Genomic DNA, 20,938 nt, shown 5'->3' with positions numbered 1-20,938 from the left:
TGTCCTGGGCTTTATATTCTTCTAACTCTATACCTTCTCCTTGGATATTTTCATAACTTAAAGAGGTAATACATGCATATCCACAAATATCCACAGTCATGCAAACACACAGTAAAATGTGTAGATGGTAAATTTCAAAGCCTTTAATTTTCACAGTAAGTAATTCTCTTCCCATTTCTCCTCCCCAGAGTCAACCACTGGTGTATCCTTCTAGAGCGATTATGTGCATATGCTAATACATATGTATTTCTATATTATATAATTATTCTTTTAAAATTATTCCTTTATAAATGGCAGTATACTGTTCATAGTGATTTGCATCTTTTTCCACCTGACAATGTGTAGATCATTTCATAGCAGTATATAGAGATTCTTTTTAGTGACTGCATAGCATTTTTATTTTCATTTGTATCCCTGTTTTCCCCCACCACACAACATTTTATTTTGAAAGAATTTAAACCTACAGAAAGGTTTAAAAAAAACAATATAATTAACATCTACCTGTATACATACCTACCTTTCTTTCTTCTTTTATCTCTTTATTTTCTTTTTTTTCTGAATCATTGGAAAGTAAAATTGTCGGTATTATGACATTTTATTCCAAAAGTATTCAATATGTCTGTCTTAAGGACTAGGACATTCTCCTGCATAATCACAATACCATTCTTACACCAAAGACATTGAAGATCAGTGCAGTATTAGCTAATATAAAATCTATATTCAAATTTCACAATTCAAAATTGACCCCGAATATCCTTTATATATACTTTTTTCTCTCTCCAGTCTATCAGCCAATCAAGAATTAAGCTTTGCATTCGGTTGTCATAGTCCTTTATTTCATTTAACTACTATTTAAATATATGGCAACTAAACTAGAGCTGTAGGTTAAACTGTTCCCTGAAGCTGGCTTAAATGTCTACTAAACATAATTATTTGGATATGTCACTAGCAGCTCCAAAATACCTTGTCCAAAATGAACTCAAGTTTTTTCTGCTCTCAGACCTACTTTTCTTCCTATATCCCCAACTTGGTGAATGGTATCATTTAAATGTTGCCTGAATAGGAGACCTTGGAGTCATCCTAGTCTCTTCCTTCTTGAAACTGCACAAGCTACTCCCTTTGCCTGGAATTCTCTTCCTACCTTGTCTACTAGTCCATCCTTCAAGATGCAAATTAAGCTTTATTTTCTGTGCCAAACCTTCCCTGATCCTTTTTTTCTCCAGGTAGAATTAAATGTGTCTCCAGTAGGCTCCCTTAGTACCCTGTACACACTCCTATCCCATCAGTTACCACTTCAGGTGGGAATTGTTGCTCTTTGTATCTGCCTTCCTGTTTAGAGTTGAGCTTCTTGAGTTGGTGTTGACTTGTTTTCTGTCCTTGGTCTAGTAACACAGTACTTGGCCCATAAGTGTTTAATGAATGACTATTTATTGAATGGAAGAATATGTTTATAGATATTCTCTTTAGCAAGGGGAAATAAAGATTTTTCAAAGCTGAACTCAATTTGGCATGCATTTGTTGAATTCCTACTATGTGCACAGTTTCATGCAAGTAGTATTTAGTTTCTGCCCTGAAGGAAGGTTAGGATCTCATTGAGAAGACAAGGCCAGGACATTAGAGATTTAAACAATATTGAAAGGTAATCCTAATTATCTGTTGAATGATGCAGACAGTAACCTCTGGGAAAGAGAAGTTAAAGAATGTTTTTGAATACTTACTGTGTGTCAGTTACTGTTCTATATTTTTTGCCGATGTTGTTTCATTGAATCTCTACAACTTTTATTTTCAAAAAAGGGAATTGAAGTTAAATAAATAGTCCATGATCATACAGCTAATAAGTAAAGATTTGGACCCAGATCTGATTGAGTCCAGAAACATGCTTTTAAGTGTTCCAAAGGCAATTAAGAGAGAGTTATAAAGTGATAGTGTAAATTTAGGGAAAATACAGTATTCAATTGTAAGACAGTAATTAAATTATTATATAGTCCCACAATTAAAGGTTATATAATTATTACAAATTAAGTAGTTGAGAAATATTTAGTATCTTGAGAACATGTTTATGATCTAGTGTGAAGTATTAGAAAGCAGTATGTAAAAGTATGATTCCATTTTTTTAACGTACATATATTTTTGTACAGAAAGGATTGGAAGGAAGTACCTAAATGGTTAACAGTAATTCTCCCAAAGTTGTAATATTATGGACTATACGAGTTTCTTCTTTGTAACATTCTGTTTCAGATTCTGTACAATGAACATGAACTTTTATAATCAAAAAAGATCATTTAATGGACTGAAGAAAAAACAATCAAGCAGAACTTATTTAAAAGTCTTAGAATTATTAAAGTAGGAGGGTTTTGTGTTGACCTTCCCTGCCTCTGGGATTGAACTGGCCTAACCATCCCAGACAGATGAATGGTTTCTATTTTAAGATCCTCTCACTAGGATAAGCCCCTCTCCCTCTGCCTTACAGGCACTTTGTTGTCCAATAGCAAATGGAAAAGCAATTTTCTCTTTGTATTATTTCCTGAAGACATGGTCGTGAGAGACACTCCCATATCTTCTGGAAATTTTTATTGTATAAAGAGATTTTTTTCTAAAATAAGGGCCAAATTTAATGTTTCTACCTAGAAGAAAGAAATCTGACGCTCCTGCCTGGGCTTTATGTTCTACTTCATAAAAACATTGAAAGAAATGATAAATATAGATATTTAAGAGGAATCAGAAAGGAATAGAAAAAAAGGGTTTGTTACATGTCTCTGTTAGTTTTCTTTTAAAAGAAATATTCTATGAATAATCTATCTCTGTTTTTCCTCTGGGTGGTTTTTTTTCTAGCATAGCATGTACGACTGAATTTCCTCATTGGGATTTAGCACACTCTAGTGGACAGTAGCTTTTCAGTTTGGGTTGTCTTTTTTTTTTTTTTTTTTTTATATCATGCCAAAGACTTTATTGGACAGTTCAGTAATGTGCTTACTAGATGGTAAAGTTTGTCAATATTTATTTGAGCCAAATAGTAATCCTAGCAAGCAGGCTTAACTTTATAGGCCACTGGGGTGTTGTACTTTTTTTTTTTTAAATTAATTAATTAATTAATTTTTGTCTGTGTTGGGTCTCCGTTGCTGCATGCAGGCTTTCTCTAGCTGTGGCGAGCGGGGACTACTCTTCATTGTGGTGCACGGGCTTCTCATTGCAGTGGCTTCTCTTGTTGCGGAGCACGGGCTGTAGGCACGCGGGCTTCAGTAGTTGTGGCATGTGGGCTCAATAGTTGTGGCTCACAGGCTCTAGAGCACAGGCTCAGTAGTTGTGGCACATGGGCTTAGTTGCTCCGCAGCATGTGGGATCTTCCCGGACCAGGGATCAAACCCATGTTCCCTGCACTGGCAGGAGGATTCTTAAACCACTGCACCACCAAGGAAGTCCCTGGGGTGTTGTACATTTTTATTTGGTTTCTTTAGTAGCAAGAAGAGAGGCTTTCTACATTACATGGAAATTAGTTTCCATTGGCTTTCATCTTCTCTTGGATAAGATATAATTGATGGGGAGGCCCAGACATAGAGGAAGACTGGTAGCCTTCCTCTACCTCACACTCCCTGGTTCTTATAATGTATTTTATGTTTCTATTTCAGGACTCTTGAGAATTTTTATATGCCACTTTTGAAAATTTTGACCATTTGTGCGTAAATGTTGTCATATCCTATCCCAGTGGATTGTTTTTGGAAATGGGCTTTCACCGGAAAAAAAAAAAAGTAATTTTTATTTTGTTTTTGCAGAGTGATGGTGAGGATTTTAATTACATTGTTGCATTTTTCCTTGGGACAGCAGCCTGCCTTTACCAGGTAGGTTGTCTCCGATTTTAAGAAACGCTTTCCCGTTATTGCTTGTTTCAGGTATCAATTCTAAAAATTTCTTGTGCACTTTAAATAAATAAAAATAATGTCTGAGTTCTTTGCCCCTTTTTTAAATTTGAGCCTCTGTTAGCTTTGTGACCCTTTTGAATGGACATAGATCCCAGTGAACTCAGTGTTAGCCCTCTCCTGTGCTGGGGCTTCATTGGCGGCAGGTCCTCAGCCTATGGCAGTAAAGACTATACTTCTAGATATTCTGGTGACTTATTATTCAGCTTCAAAGCTCTGCTTTTATTTCAGGTTGAGGATTTTGTACTTTGGGGAAAGTCTTTGAAGAGGGAACAGTAAAAGCAGGATTTTAGGATATTTAATTTAGCACTGATGAGTAGGATGGATTGTCAGAACAGAGAGACTGGAAGCAAGGAAATGAGTTGAGAGGCAGAAGGTAATGAAAGCCTAAGCTAATGGTAATGGCAGTAGGCATAGGAAAAGGAAGGATGCTGAGAAGGAAGACTCACTAGGACTCAAAGACAGAATAGATCTGAGACTTTAGGAGGGAGGAGGTTTTGTACCTGAGTGATAGGGAGATACGTACTCCCATTTCTAAGAGCAGAGGAAGCACAGATGTGTTAGGGAAAGGAGAGGTAACCATGCCAATTACCCAGATTCAAGAATGTCTTTGCTGGGCTTCCCGGGTGGCGCAGTGGTTGAGAGTCTGCCTGCCGATGCAGGGGACACGGGTTCGTGCCCCGGTCCAGGAAGATCCCACGTGCCGCAGAGCGGCTGGGCCTGTGAGCCATGGCCGCTGAGCCTGCGCGTCCGGAGCCTGTGCTCCGCAACGGGAGAGGCCACAACACTGAGAGGCCCGCGTACCGCAAAAAAAAAAAAAGAATGTCTTTGCTAAAACACGTTAGAGCAAGCAAGGCATTTTGACCTAACTTTTATAAGTGACACATTTCTCTGTCTTGCATAGAAAAACATTAGAAAGATTCAGGACTGCAAATAAAAGGCTACCTAAAACTTGGTAGAAGCCTTTAGGGAAATAAATATACATACATATATATATATATATATATATATATATATATATATATAAAATACACGTACACTTTTTTTTGACCGCGCTGTGCGGCATGTAGGATCTTACTTTCCCGACCAGGGATCGAATGTGTGGCCCCTGCATTGGGAGTGCAGAATCTTAACCACTGGACCACCAGGGAAGTCCCGGGAAATATTTTAAATATATGCATTTGACTTTTTTGTAAAGACATATTAGAAATTTCAGTTTCAGTGGCCACGTTTAAAAATGTATTTATTTATTTGGCTGCTCCAAGGTCTTAGTTGCGGCACGCAGGATCTTTAAAGTTGCAGCATGCTGTCTCTTAGTTGTGGCCTGCGGGATCTAGTTCCCTGACCAAGGATCAAACCTGGGCCCCCTGCATTGGGAGCGCAGAGTCTTAACCACTGGGCCGCCGGAGAAGTCCCAGCACCATTTTTTTTTTAAATCCCCTAATTTTTCTTAATCATTTATATTAGCTTCAGAAATTTTTCCTGTAAAATTTGGCAGATTGAATTTAATTAATGACATTTCATGCAGGAAATGTGAAAGCTTGTATTCGTTGATGTCACAAGTACTTTAATTTTATGAAATATTCTTATGTAGATTTTCTACTTTAATCTCTACAGTCCTATCACACAAGGTATATATCCTCATTTTTGAAAAGGAAAAATCTGAGACAGTTTCAGTACTATCCTGAGGTCACATAGCCAGTAAGTGGTAGAGTCAGAACCCTGAGTGTTCTGATTTTCAGTGTCATATTCATTCCACTATATCATGCTGTCTCTAAGCAAAATTCCTATATTTACATGATTTTTATAATGCTATAAAGTTATAATTTAATAACTTTTATAGGCATTATTTCATATGATTCTAAAACAGTGTGAGGTAAATATTAACTTTAAAATAATTTCCTGAATGATTGTTCTTATAAAATATACTTCTAGCTGTTTTGCCTTAGTGAAATAATTTTAAATTCTAATAATAATGCAAAAATATATTGAGCTCTTGCTTTGTGCTAAGCTCTTTGCTTTCCTTGTACCATTAAATCCTCAAAGAAAGCCCCACACTAATCCTATTATTATCACCATTTTTCACTGAGGTCCAGACAGTTCTTACAGCCAGTCAGTGACTTGAACCCAGGCGACTCCAGAACCAGTGCTCTTGCCTATAGATAGGCACACCTCTGTTACCTTTCTCAGAACAGCTAAAAGTAGTTTTTAGAGTTGCCTCATGGTGGAGCAGTGTCACCCAGGTGACCTTTTAACTTGAGAAAAATAAACAAATTCATGCTTTAAAAAAGAAAATCAAAAAACCAATTTCCTTCATATTGACAGGCATGAAACTGCATGCTTTCCAAATATGCTGAGCAGAGTGATAATAATGTTGTTTTTCCCACAGTAAAAACTAAGTGATTACATTTTACCATATAACATGCTCTATCTCCAATTGTCAGGATATTTTTTCATCTCCATCAGATCAGACCTCAAAGGCCACTACTACGTGGTTTGTTGCCTTTCCCTCCAGGCCATGGGTACTTAGGGAATCACAGCATTCAGCCAGATAGAGATAATCTTGATATGGAGCATTTAAAATAGGAAATCAGGGAATTCCCTGGTGGTCCAGTGGTTAGGACTCCACGCTTCCACTGCAGGGGGCACGGATTCGATCCCTGGTCGGGAAACTAGCATCCTGCAAGTCACGTGGCATGACCTAAAAAAAAGAAGATAAAATAGGAAATCAGAGGAAGTCTGAAGAAACTAGAGACTATTTTCCTTCAGTGTTTTATTTTGAAAACCTTCAGACTTACAGAAAAGTTGAGAAACTGGTACACCTAGAATCACCAATTGTTAACATTTTGCAGCACTTGCTTTATCTCATTTCTCTCTTTGTATGTTTGTGCATATAGTTTGTATATTTGTTGTTTATAATGTAAGTTGCAGATAAAATGAATGTATAGAGTTGTTTTTCTTATTAAACTTTTTATTTTGAGATAATTAGACTCATGTGGAGTCATAAGAGAGTGCCTGTATAATGTTTACCTGCTTCCCCACAATGTTCCATCTTGCAAAGCTATAATACAATATCACAACAGGTTATGGATATTGATGCAGTTAAGATATATAACAGCCCTATCACCATAAAGACTCCTCATGTTGCCTTTTATCGTTCCCTCCTGCCCTAACCCCTCCTTAATCTCTGGCAACAACTAGTGTGTTCTCCATTAATATAATTTTCTCATTTTGAGTATGTTATATGAATGGAATCATATAGTATGTAACCTTTTGTGATTGGCATTTTTTACTCAGCATAATTCTCTGGAGATTTATCCAAGTTGTTGGATGTATCAGTTGTTTGTTCCTTTTTATTGCTGAATTATATTCCATGGTATGGCTGTACCACAGTTTGATCAGTCACTCATTTGAAGGACATCTGAGTTGTTTCTAGTTTTTGGCTGTTATAAATAAAGCTGCTATAAACCTTCATGTACAGGCTTTTGTGTGAACAAAAAAGTCTTCATTTCTCTGAGATAAATGCCCAGGAGTGCAATTGCTGGGTCATGTGGTAGTGCATAATAGTTGCATGCTTATTAAGAGACAATCTGTTTTCCAGAATAGTGTACCATTTTACATTCCCACCAGCATTGTGTGAGTGATCCAGTTTTTCTGCATCCTTATTGGCATTTGGTGTCTTCTCTATTTTTTATTAATACTTCATCCATCTGATAGACGTGTAATGATATCTCATTGTGGTTTTAATTTGCATTTTCCTAGTGGCTAATGATGTTGAAAATAATTTTATGTGCTTATTTGTCATCTTTGTATTATCTTGGGTGAAATGTTTGTTCATGTCTTTTGCCTATTTTCTAATGAGATTGTTTGTCTTAAACTCTTGAGTTTGAGAGTTCTTTATATATTCCAGATATTAGTCCTTTGTCAGATACGTAGTTTGCAAATATCTTCTCCCAGTCTTAGCTTGTCTTTTCATCCTCTTAACAGAGTCTTCTGCAGATTAAGCATTTAAAATTTTTATGAAGTTTAATTTTTCACTTTTTTTTTTTTTCTGTACTGAATTGCTTTTGCAGTAAAAAAAAAATCGGTTGGGCATGTTTATGTGGATCTTTTTCTGGGCTGTGTATCTGTTCCATTGATCTATGTGTCTGTCCCTCTGCCAGTACCATATAGTTTTGATTACTTCAGCTATTTAATAAGTCTTAAATTCAATTTTCTTAATAGTTATAGAGATATTCAAATAATGTTTTATAATGGGTGAATTATGGTGGTTTGTGTTTTATGAAGAAGTGGTCCATTTTACTTAGGTTATCAAATTTGTGTGTCGAATGGTTATAGTATTCCCTTACTATCCTTTTGATGTCTGTAGGCTGTGTGGTGATATTTCCTGTTTCAGTCCTCATATTGATCATTTGTATCTTCTCTTTTTCCTTGTCGGTCTTTCTTGTTTATTTCATTGATCTTTTCACAGAGCCTGCTCTTTATTTTATTGTTTTTTTCCTATTTTCTATTTTATTTTATTATTTCTTTCCTCATGCTTGCTTTATGTCTATTTCACTCTTTTTCTAGGTTCTTGAGATGGGAGCTTAGATAATTTGATTTGAGAATTTTCTCTTTTGTAATGTATACATTTAGTGTTACAGATTTCCCTCTTAGCACTTCATTAGCTGTGTTCCATAAATTTTGAGCTGTTGTATTTTCATTTTCATTTAATTCAGTGTATTTAAAAATTTTTTCCCTGGGATTTCCTCTTTGGCCTATGGATTATTTAGAAATGTGTTGCTTAGTTTCCAAGTGTTTGGATATTTTCTGGTTTTCTTTCCATTACTGATTTGTCGTTTGATTCCATTGTAGTTTGAGAACATATTCTGTGTGATTTCAGTTATTTTACATTTGTTGAGGTTTGTTCTGTGGCCCAGAATATGGTCTGTCTTGGTATATGTTCCTTGGGCACTTGAACAGAATGTGTATTCTGCTGTTTTTGAGTGGGTGTTCTATAAATTTTGATTAGGTTCTGTTGGTTGATGGCATTGTTCAGTTTTTATGTATCCTTGCTGATTTTCTGGCTAGTTCTATCAATTCTTGAGAGAGGAATATTGAATTTTTCAACTGTAATTGTGTATTTCTCATTTGAGTTCTATCAGTTTTTGCAGTTCTGTTGTTCGGTTCATACACATTTAGGATTGCTGTATCTTCTTGGTTGATTGATCCATTTATCATTTTTTTAACATCTTTATTGAGTATAACTGCTTTACAATGGTGTGTTAGTTTCTGTCTTATAACAAAGTGACTCAGCTATACGTATACGTATATCCCCATATCTGCTCCCTCTTGCGTCGCCCTCCCACCCTCCCTATCCCACCCCTCTAGGTGGTCACAAAGCACCGGGCTGATCTCCCTGTACTATGCAGCTGCTTCCTACTAGCTATCTGTTTTACATTTGGTAGTGTGTATATGTCCATGCCACTCTCTCACTTAATCCCAGCTTACCCTTCCCCCGCCCCGTGTCCTCAAGTCCATTCTCTGTGTCTGCATCTTTATTCCTGTCCTGCCCCTAGGTTCTTCATAACCATTTTTTTGATTCCATATATATGTGTTAGCATACAGTATTTGTTTTTCTCTTTCTGACTTACTTCACTCTGTATGACAGACTCTAGGTCCATCCACCTCACTACAGATAACTCAGGTTCGTTTCTTTTTGTGGCTGAGTAATATTCCATTGTATATATGTGCTACATCTTCTTTATCCATTCATCTCTTGATGGACATTTAGGTCGCTTTCATGTCCTGGCTATTGTAAGTAGTGCTGCAGTGAACATTGTGGTACATATAGATCTTTCTGAATTATGGCTTTCTCAGGGTATATGCCCAGTAGTGGGATTGCTGGGTCATACAGTAGTTCTATTTGTAGTTTTTTAAGGAACCTCCATACTGTTCTCCATAGTGGCCGTATCAATTTACATTCCCACCAGCAGTGCAAGAGGGTTCCCTTTTCTCCACACCCTTTCCAGCATTTATTATTTCTAGATTTTTTGATGCTGCCCATTATGACTGGTGTGAGGTGATACCTCATTGTGGTTTTGATTTGCATTTCTCTAATGATTAGTGATGTTGAGCATCTTTTCATGTATTTGTTGGTCATCTGTATGTCTTCTTTGGAGAAATGCTTATTTAGGTCTTCTGCCCATTTTTGTATTGGGTTGTTTGTTTTTTTGATATTGAGCTTTATGAGCTGCTTGTAAATTTTGGAGATTAATCCTTTGTCAGTTGCTTCATTTGCAAATATTTTCTCCCATTCTGAGGGCTGTCTTTTCGTCTTGTTTATGTTTTCCTTTGCTGTGCAAAAGCTTTTAAGTTTCATTAGGTCCCATTTGTTTATTCTTGTTTTTGTTTCCATTTCTCTGGGAGGTGGGTCAAAAAGGATCTTGCTGTGATTTATGTCATAGAGTGTTCTGCCTGTGTTTTCCTCTAAGAGTTTGATAGTGTCTGGCCTTACATTTAGGTCTTTAATCCATTTTGAGTTTATTTTTGTGTATGGTGTTAGGGAGTGTTCTAATTTCATTCTTTTAAATGTAGCTGTCCAGTTTTCCCAGCACCACTTATTGAAGAGGCTGTCTTTTCTCCATTGTATATTCTTGCTTCCTTTATCAAAAATAAGGTGTCCGTATGTGTGTAGGTTTATCTCTGTGCTTTCTGTCCTGTTCCATTGATCTATATTTCTGTTTTTGTGCCAGTACCATACTGTCTTGATTACTGTAGCTTTGTAGTATAGTCTGAAGTCCAGGAGCCTGATTCCTACAGCTCCGTTTGTCTTTCTCAAGATTGCTTTGGCTATTCGAGGTCTTTTGTGTTTCCATACAAATTGTGAAATTTTTTGTTCTACTTCTGTGAAAAATGCCATTGGTAATTTGATAGGGATTGCATTCAATCTGTAGATTGCTTTGGGTAGTATAGTCATTTCGCAATGTTGATTCTTCCAAGCCAAGAACATGTTATATCTCTCCGTCTGTTTGTATCATCTTTAATTTCTTTCATCAGTGTCTTATAGTTTTCTGCATACAAGTCTTTTGTCTCCTTAGGTAGGTTTATCCCTAGGTATTTTATTCTTTTTGTTGCAGTGGTAAATGGGAGTGTTTCCTTAATTTCTCTTTCAGATTTTTCATCATTAGTGTATAGGAATGCAAGAGAGTTCTGTGCATTAATTTTGTATCCTGCTGCTTTACCAAATTCATTGATTAGCTCTAGTAGTTTTCTGGGAGCATCTTTAGGATTCTCTATGTATAGTATCATGTCATCTGCAAACAGTGACAGCTTTGCTTCTTCTTTTCTGATTTGGATTCCTTTTATTTCTTTTTCTTCTCTGATTGTTGTGGCTAAAACTTCTTTTTTTTTTTTTATTACATCTTTATTGGAGTATAACTCAAACTATGTTGAATAATAGTGGTGAGAGTGCACAACCTTGTCTTGTTCCTGATCTTAGAGGAAATGGTTTCATTTTTTCACCATTGGGAATGATGTTGGCTGTAGGTTTGTCATATATGGCCTTTATTATGTTGAGGTAAGTTCCCTCTATGCTTACTTTCTGGAGGGTTTTTATCATAAACGGGTATTGAATTTTGTCGAAAGCTTTTTCTGCATCTATTGAGATGATCATATGGTTTTTATCCTTCAGTTTGTTAATATGGTGTATCACATTGATTGATTTGCATATATTGAAGAATCCTTGCATTCCTGGAATAAACCCCACTTGATCATGGTGTGTGGTTCTTTTAATGTACTGTTGGATTCTGTTTGCTAGTATTTTGTTGAGGATTTTTGCATCTGTGTTCATCAGTGATATTGGCCTGTAGTTTTCTTTCTTTGTGACATCTTTGTCTGGTTTTGGTATCAGGGTGATGGTGGCGTCGTAGAATGAGTTTGGGAGTATTCCTCCCTCTGCTATATTTTGGAAGAGTTTGAGAAGGATAAGTGTTAGCTCTTCTCTAAATGTTTGATAGAATTCGCCTGTGAATCCTCTGGTCCTGGGGTTTTGTTTGTTTGAAGATTTTAAATCACAGTCTCAATTTCAGTGCTTGTGATTCGTCTGTTTATATTTTCTGTTTCTTCCTCATTCAGTCTCGGAAGGTTGTGCTTTTCTAAGAATGTGTCCATTTCTTCCAGGTTGTCCATTTTATTGGCATATAGTTGCTTGTAGTAATCTCTCATGATCCTATGTATTTCTGCAGTGTCAGTTGTTACTTCTACTTTTTCATTTCTAATTCTATTGATTTGAGTCTTCTCCTGTTTTTTTTTGTTGTTGTTGTTTTTGTTTTTGTTTTTTGTGGTATGTGGGCCTCTCACTGTTGTGGCCTCTCCCGTTGCGGAACACAGGCTCCGGATGCGCAGGCTCAGTGGCCATGGCTCACGGGCCAAGCCGCTCTGCGGCATGTGGGATCTTCCCGGACCGGGGCATGAACCCGTGTCCCCTGCATCGGCAGGCGGACTCTCAACCACTGTGCCACCAGGGAAGCCCCCTCTCTTTTTTTCTTGATGAGTCTGGCTAATGGTTTATCAATTAATGTTTATCTTCTCAAGGAACCAGCTTTTAGTTATTGATCTTTGCTATTGTTTACTTCATTTCTTTTTCATTTATTTCTGATCTAGTTAATCTTTATGATTTCTTTCCTTCTGGTAACTTTGGGGGTTTTTTTGTTCTTCTTTCTCTGATTGCTTTAGGTGTAAGTTTATGTTGTTTATTTGAGATGTTTCTTGTTTTTTGAGGTAGGATTGTATTGCTATAAACTTCCCTCTTAGAACTGCTTTTGCTTCATCCCATAGGTTTTGGGTCATCGTGTGTTCATTGTCATTTGTTTCTAGGTATTTTTGATTTCCTCTTTGATTTCTTCAGTGATCTCTTGGTTATTTAGTAGTGTATTGTTTAGCCTCCTTATATTTGTATTTTTTACAGACTTTTTCTTGTAATTGATATCTAGTCTCATAGCATTGTGGTCGGAAAAGATACATGATACTATTTCAGTTTTCTTAATTACCAAGGCTTGATTTTTGACCCAAGATATGATCTATCCTGGAGAATGTTCCATGAGCACTTGAGAAGAAAGTGTATTCTGTTGTTTTTGGATGAAATGTCCTATAAATATCAGTTACATCCATCTTGTTTAATGTATCATTTAAAGCTTGTGTTTCCTTATTTATTTTCATTTTGGATGATCTGTTGGTGAAAGTGGGGTGTTAAAGTCCCCTACTATGATTGTGTCACTGTTGATTTCCCCTTTTATGGCTGTTAGCATTTGCCTTATGTATTGAGGTGCCCCTATGTTGGGTGCATAAATATTTACAATTGTTATATCTTCTTCTTGGATTGATCTCTTGACCATTATGTAGTATCCTTCTTTGTCTCTTGTAATAGTCTTTATTTTAAAGTCTATTTTGTCTGATATGAGAATTGCTACTCCAGCTTTCTTTTGATTTCCATTTGCATGGAATACCTTTTTCCATCCCCTCACTTTCAGTCTGTATGTGTCCCTAGGTCTGAAGTGGGTCTCTTGTAGACAGCATATGTATGGGTTTTGTTTTTGTATCCATTCAACCAGTCTATGTGTTTTGGTGGGAGCATTTAATCCATTTACATTTAAGGTAGTTATCGATATATATGTTCCTATTACCAGTTTCTTAATTGTTTTGGGTTTGTTATTATAGATCTTTTCCTTCTCTTGTGTTTCCTGCCTAGAGAGGTTCCTTTAGCATTTGTTGTAGAGCTGGTTTGGTGGTGCTGAATTCTCTTAGCTTTTGCTTGTCTGTAAAGGTTTTAATTTCTCCGTTGAATCTGAATGAGATCCTTGCTGGATAGAGTAATCTTGGTTGTAGGTTTTTCCCTTTCATCACTGTAAATATGTCCTGCCACTCCCTTCTGGCTTGCAGAGTTTCTGCTGAAAGATCAGCTCTTAACCTTATGGGGATTCCCTTGTATGTTATTTGTTGTTTATCCCTTGCTGCTTTTAATATTTTTCTTTGTATTTAATTTTTGATAGTTTGATTAATATGTGTCTTGGCATGTTTCTCCTTGGATTTATCCTGTATGGGACTCTCTGTGCTTCTTGGACTTGATGGACTATTGCCTTTCCCACGTTGGGGAAGTTTTCAACTCTAATCTCTTCAAATATTTTCTCAGTCCTTTTGTTTTCCTCTTCTTCTTCTGCGACCCCTATAATTCAACTATTGGTGTGTTTAATGTCCCAGAGGTCTCTGAAACTGTCCTCAATTCTTTTCATTCTTTTTTCTTTATTCTGCTCTACGGTCGTTATTTCCACTATTTTATCTTCCAGGTCACTTATCCGTTCTTCTGCTTCAGTTATTCTGCTACTGAATCCTTTTAGAGAATTTTTAATTTCATTTATCGTGTTGTTCATCATTGTTTGCTCTTTAGTTCTTTCTTCTAGCTCCTTGTTAAATGTTTCTTGTATTTTCTCCATTCTATTTCCAAGATTTTGGATCATCTTTACTATTATTATTCTGAATCCTTTCTCAGGTAGACTGCCTATTTCCTCTTCATTTGTTTGGTCTGGTGGGTTTTTGCCTTGCTCCTTCATCTGCTGTGTGTTTCTCTGTCTTCTCATTTTGCTTAACTTACTGTGTTTGGGGTATCCTTTTCACAGGCTGCAGGTACATAGTTCCCGTTGTTTTTGGTGTCTGCCCCCAGTGGGTAAGGTTGGTTCAGTGGGTTGTGTAGGCTTCCTGGTGGAGGTGACTGGTGCCTGTCTTCTGGTGAATGAGGCTTGATCTTGTCTTTCTGCTGGGCAGGACCACGTCCAGTGGTGTGTTTGGGGTGTCTGTGACCTTATTATGATTTTAGGCAGCCTCTCTGCTAATGGGGGTGGGGTTGTGTTCCTGTCTTGCTAGTTGTTTGGCATAAGGTGTCCAGCCCTGTAGCTTGCTGGTGGTTGAGTGGAGCTGGGTCTTAGTGTTGAGATGGAGATCTCTGGGAGAGCTTTCGCCATTTGATATTATGTGGAGCCAGGAGGTCTTTGGTGGACCAGGGTCCTGAACTCGGCTCTCCCACCTCAAGGGACACAGGCCTGACACCCGGCCAGAGCACAAAGACCCTGTCAGCCACATGGCTCAGAAGAAAGGGAGAAAAAAGAAAGAAAGAAAGAAATTAAATTAAGTTATTAAAAAAATTATTGAAAATTTAAAAAATTAAAATAATGCAAAGAAAAAGAAAGAAAGAAGAGAGCAACCAAACCAAAAACCAAATCCACCAATGATAACAAGCACTAAAAACTATATTAAAATAAAAAAAAAACGACAGACAGAACCCTAGGACAAATGGTAAAAGCACAGCTATACAGACAGAATCACACAAAGAAGCATACACATACACACAAAAAGAGAAAAAGGAAAAAAGTATATATATCTATATATAAAAAAAAGGAAGAGAGCAACCAAATCAATAAACAAATCTACCAATGATCATAAACTCTAAATACTAAACTAAGATAAACGTAAGACCAGAAACAAATTAGATGCAGAAAGCAAATCCCAAGTCTATAGTTGCTCTCAAATTCCACTGCCTCAATTTTGCAATGATTTGTTGTCTATTCAGGTATTCCAGAGGTGCAGGATGCATCAAGTTGATTCTGCAAATTTAATCCACTGCTCCTGAGGCTGCTGAGAGAGATTTCCCTTTCCCTTTCTCTTCTTTGTTCGCATATCTCCTGGGGTTCAGCTTTGGATTTGGCCCCACCTCTGCGTGTAGGTCACCTGAGGGTGTCTGTTCTTTGCTCAGACAGGACAGGGTTAAAGGAGCAGCTGATTAGGGGGCTCTGGCTCACTCAGGCCAGGGAGAGTGAGGGGTATGGAATGCAGGGCCAGCCTGCCGCAGCAGAGGCCAGCATAACATTGCAACAGCCTGAGGCGCACCATGTGTTCTCCCTGGGAAGTTGTCCCTGGATCCTGGGACCCTGGCAGTGGTGGGCTGCACAGGCTCCCTGGAGGGGTGGTGTGGATAGTGACCTGTGCTTGCACACAGGCTTCTTGGTGGCTGCAGCAGCAGCCTTAGTGTCTCATGCCCATCTCTGGGGTCCGCGCTGATAGCCGCATCTCGCGTCTGTCTCTGGAGCTCGTTTAGGCAGTGCTCTGACTCCCCTCTCCTCGCACACCCCAAAACAGTGGTCTCTTGACTCTCATGCAGTTCCAGACATTTTCCCGGACTCCCTCCCAGCTAGCTGTGGTGCACTATCCCCCTTCAGGCTGTGTTCACGCAGCCAACCCCAGTCCTCTCCCTGGGCTCTGACTTCCGAAGCCCAAGCCTCAGCTCCAGCCCCCACGAGTCCCGGTGGGTGAGCAGACAAGCCTGTCAGGCAGGTGAGTGCTGGTCAGCACCGATCCTCTGTACGGGAATCTCTCTGCTTTGCCCTCTGCACCCCTATTGCTGCACTCTTCTCCGTGGCTCTGAAGCTTCCCCACCACCACCCCCCATCTCCGGTGGGGTGAAGGGGCTTGCTAGTGTGTGGAAACTTTTCCTCCTTCACAGCTCCCTCCCACATGTGCAGGTCCTGTCCCTGTTCTTCTGTCTCTGTTTTTTCTTTTGCCCTACCCAGGTACGTGGGGAGTTTCTTGCCTTTTGGGAAGTCTGAGGTCTTCTGCCAGCATTCAGTAGGTGTTCTGTAGGAGTTGTTCCACATGTAGATGTATTTTTGATGTATTTGTGCGGGGGGAAGGTGATCTCCCCGGCTTACTCCTCCACCATCTTGAAGGTCTCTCTCCGATCCATTTATCATTATATCCCTCTCTGTCCCTGGTTATTTTTACTTTCTTTGAAATATTTTTATTTATTTATTTATTTTAAGTTTTTATTTTTTGGTGGCACCGTGCAGCACATTGGGATCTTAGTTCCCTGACCAGGGATAGAACCCGTGCCCCCTGCAGTGGAAGCCTGGAGTCTTAACCACTGGACCACCAGGGAAGTCCCGAAATATTTTTATATTTATCTAATAGTAAGATAGCCACTCCTGCTTGCTTTTGATTAATGTTTGCATGCTATATCTTTTTCCATCCTTTTACTTTTAACTTGCCTATGTCATTTGGATTGATTTTCTCGTAGACAACATGGAGTTCATTTATGTTTTTTAATATACCCTGCCAATCTCTATCTTTTAATTGCTATATTTAAGTCATTTATATTCAGTATAATTATTGATATGTTACAACTTAAGTCTGCCATCTTATTTTTTGTTTTCAGTTTTTCATTTTTCTGTTTTCTTTTTCTTGTCTTCCTGTGGATTACTTGAACATTCTTTTAGAACTCCATTTTGGCTTATCTATAATGTTTTTGAGTATGTCTCTTTGTATAGCTTTAAATATTGCTCTAGGTATTGCATTTCACCTTCTTATCTCAGTTTTCTGGTGTTATCATTTTACCAGTTCAGGTGAAGCATAGGAACTGTACCTCCCTTTATGTCCCTTTGTCCTCATCTATTTATAATATAATTGTCTTAAATATTTCCTCTACATATATTTAGAACCACATCAGGCAGTGTTACCAATTTTTACTTCAACCATCAAACGTAATTTAGAAAGTTCTTAAAAAGGCAAGCCTATTACATTAACCTGTATTTTTGCTGAGCTCCTTTTCTATCCATTATTCCAAGATTCCTTCTTCTGTTGTTTCCTTTCTATCCAGAGAGCTTCCTTTAGCCATTCTTTTAGAGTACATTTGTTGGTGATAAATTCTCTTAGTCTTCTCTCATGTCTTTATTTTCCCTTCATTCCTAAAGGATATTTTTGTTGAGTATAGGATTCTGGATTGACAGCTCTTTTCTTTCAGCACTTGAAAAATGTTGTTCCACTCTTACCTGAACTTTATGGTTTCTGATGAGAAATCCATTGCCCTGCTAATGTCAAGTGGAGGTGAATGTCCAGAGTCCCACTTGGTCTCCACTGACACCACAGGGTGGGAGTCAAAGTTCTGGCTTCCCACTTGCCTTCTCTGAAGCCCTGGACTGTTAGAACATCTCCTTAGAGCATTATAGGTTCCCCACATAGGCTTTGATGGGGTGGGTGTGGGTGGTCACAGTTTTTTTGTGGGTTTGTTTTGTTTTGTTTTGTTTTGTTTTTGGTGGTGTTTGGCTGGAGTAGAATAGTTATTATGTAAAAGTTCTCTGTCTTGGAAAGGTACCCCTCTCATGGTCTTTTGGCTAGAGAGAACAAGATTTTACTGAGTGTTTTTTTGTTTGTTTTGTTGGTGTGCATCCATTGGTGTTTCTAGTTGCCAGCTTCTTGAGCTCCAAGTTTGGGATATATGAGGCAAAAAAAAAAAAAAAAAAAAAAAAAGGTAGTTTACCACCGTGTCATTCCCTGGGTCTCAGGGTCCTTAGCCTATCTGCCTTCTTCTCTTCATCATCCAGAGTCATCTTTTGCTTGATATATAATGTTCAGGGTTTTTAGTTGTACTTAGTGGGAAGAATAGAGGAAAGTGCATCAACTCCATCATCCCAGAAGCAGAAGTTCCTGCACAGTTGTTTTTAAAATAAGTTACAAACATCAAGATATTTCACCTCTAAAAACTTGAACATGGGTCTTTTGAGAACAAAGACATCGTTCTACATAGCCATGATACCTTTATCATACCCAAGAAATTTAACATTGATACAATATTGTCTAATAGAGGATTCATATTCAGATTATGTTGTCTCCAAAATGTTCTCTATAGCTCTTTTCCTCTGATTCCAGATTACGCAAACCTATTTCTTAAACCTATTTCCCTTTTAAATAGGGAGTATATTAAAGATACATTGAGTGTATAGCTGAGTGTATTAAAGATATTACACTGTCTTATCCGTAGTTGAAAAATCCCCTTTTCCACTCTCATATTTTACCCTGTGACCTGTTACAGCTTTATAATAGAAGCATCTATTTCTTTTCCTGTAACCCTAATCATCTTTCATTTTTATATTTTCAACAGTGTTATTTATTTGTCTACTACACCGGCTGGCGGAATGTCAAATCTTTTTTGACTTTTGGCTTAATCTGTCTATGCAACATGTATCTCTATGAACTGCGCAACCTCTGGCAGCTTTTCTTTCACGTGACTGTGGGAGCATTTGTTACACTCCAGATCTGGCTGAGGCAAGCCCAGGGCAAGGCTCCTGATTACGATGTCTGACACCGTCCTTCAGACTTGTTGCCTTGGCTTCAGGGGAAAAAGGAGGGAGCATATCTTAACTACCACTGTGATGAAGAAACTGTTCACCACAAATGAGAAGCTCTGCTGTCTTTCTCTCCAGCTGTCCTTTTAGTTTTAAGTCAGCATGGCGGGCCTATGAGCGTGCCATACCTGCTACGCAAACTCCTCTCAGCAGAATGTTGGCCATAAGATTATCAATCAGAAGAAGATGAGGAGACCTCTCTGCAGGGCCATGGCAGTGGAAGAACAGTCAAATGCCATTGGAAGACTTGGCCAGCAGCCCTGAATCCTGGCTGGAGAGTTCAGTCAAAAATTACGTGTGGTACTTGCTCTGAGAACTAAGCAGGAGCTCTACAACCTGGGTTTGCCTTTGTGAGGCATTAGTGTAGACCAAATAAAAAGTTGCTGCAGTGAATTGGAAAGTTTATGTGTAAAACAAATTACTTGCTAAATATTAGATTTTGCACATTTATGGTACCATGAGTTTGTGAAGTCCAGATTGGTGTGGAATGGGTTCTTTTTCCTTTTATATTTTTGCTTGAATCTTAACCCTGGAAATCACCCGATGTAGGAGAAGGCTCTGGTGAGCTCATCCCTGGAGCATCGCAAGTATTGAAAACACAGTGACACATGTTTTTTTCCTAGGCCATGTTTATACTTTCTTTTGAAATCACTTTTTAAAAATATTTGTTAGGCTATAGCCATTGTTTGCCAAACTTCAATCACTTGAGTATTACATATGCTATTATTTACTTAATATTTATCTTTAAAATTTTAAAATATTTAAAAAAGAAACTAACCTCTATTCCAAGTAGAAAACCAGCATCAGTTTTCCATAAAAAAATGATAACTACAAAATAAATAAAAATAAAACAAAGATGTTATTAAATTCTAGCTGGATACTAATTCCTGCCAAGGCTCTGAATCCAAAAAGCCTGTTCTTTCTTTGTTGCAGTGAGAGAGACGTTACCCGGCACCAAAATGGAGCCTCTGTCTGTGGAATTATCAGAAGTTTAAAAGAAAATTATAAAGGGAATGCCATTCTCACTGTGATTCAGCATTATTTAATTCTGTGTTGTGTATCACCTAAAATCATCTTGCATGCCACCAAGTGGCATGGGTCCTGCACTATGGAGACACTGAGCTGTTCTAAAAGAATCAGAAGGTGACTCTTCTCTCAGCACTTATTATTCCTCTTATTATTTTATGGCTTTGAGGAGTTAAGCACCTACTATCTTAGAGAACTTACTTTTTGATAACTTTATAAAGATTGTTTAAGCAGCTTTGAATTTATAATAGAGGAAGCATAGTTTGTTTCCATTAGCAAAATCTACAGCTCTTCTGGTTTCGAAGTCATCTTCATGAGTGATTTTCTTGAGAAAAGATTCCAATTAAGGAATTCATAAGGTACTGAAATTTGATATCCAGAAAAACAGTGGACCCATTACATATAATTCATGTTCTGGGTATATTAATTTTCCAGAAGAAATTGTCCAGAGAGGTAAAGTCACTGAACTGCACTGTTTCCAGAACCAGTATACATAGGTATGTCTACAATGAGAAATCTTGCTTAATTAGAACCTTTTTGCTACACTCTTTCAGGAGAATGAGACAAAAGAAGACAGTAAGCTTAACGATTTCGGGGATTTATTTAATGCAAGAAACTCCAGTTCCCTCCAATTTTCTGCCTCTAACAAAACTGCACAGAAATTATGAATATTTTGAGAGATATCCCAAGGTACCACATGATCCTAAATCATCAAAATAAAATTGATTTATGTTTGGCGTTTCGTAGTTACTGAGCCAGGAAAGTAAAGTGGTTCAATTTAGAAAGTTTTTTTTC

The 20,938-nt window shown here is 37.8% G+C and overlaps 1 protein-coding gene across 2 annotated transcripts in view; it reads left to right on the top strand.

Annotated features, from left to right (window-relative positions):
• Positions 1-19,982, top strand: part of SEC22A (SEC22 homolog A, vesicle trafficking protein) — a 73,424-nt gene extending 53,442 nt beyond the window's left edge. For both annotated transcript variants that reach the window (XM_007449694.1, XM_007449693.1), the window contains exons 6-7: positions 3,771-3,836; positions 18,874-19,982. In XM_007449694.1, the coding sequence (XP_007449756.1) occupies positions 3,771-3,836; positions 18,874-19,074 (267 nt within the window). In that variant the 3' untranslated portion in view covers positions 19,075-19,982. The remainder of the gene's footprint in view (positions 1-3,770; positions 3,837-18,873) is intronic.
• The last annotated feature ends 956 nt before the right edge of the window (positions 19,983-20,938 follow it).

The sequence above is a fragment of the Lipotes vexillifer genome, unplaced genomic scaffold (genome assembly GCF_000442215.2).
Source record: "Lipotes vexillifer unplaced genomic scaffold, Lipotes_vexillifer_v1.1 scaffold1378, whole genome shotgun sequence".
Taxonomy (NCBI): Eukaryota; Metazoa; Chordata; class Mammalia; order Artiodactyla; family Lipotidae; genus Lipotes; species Lipotes vexillifer.
The sequence above is the reverse complement of the archived record's forward strand: the minus strand, read 5'-3'. Positions and strand labels throughout refer to the sequence as shown.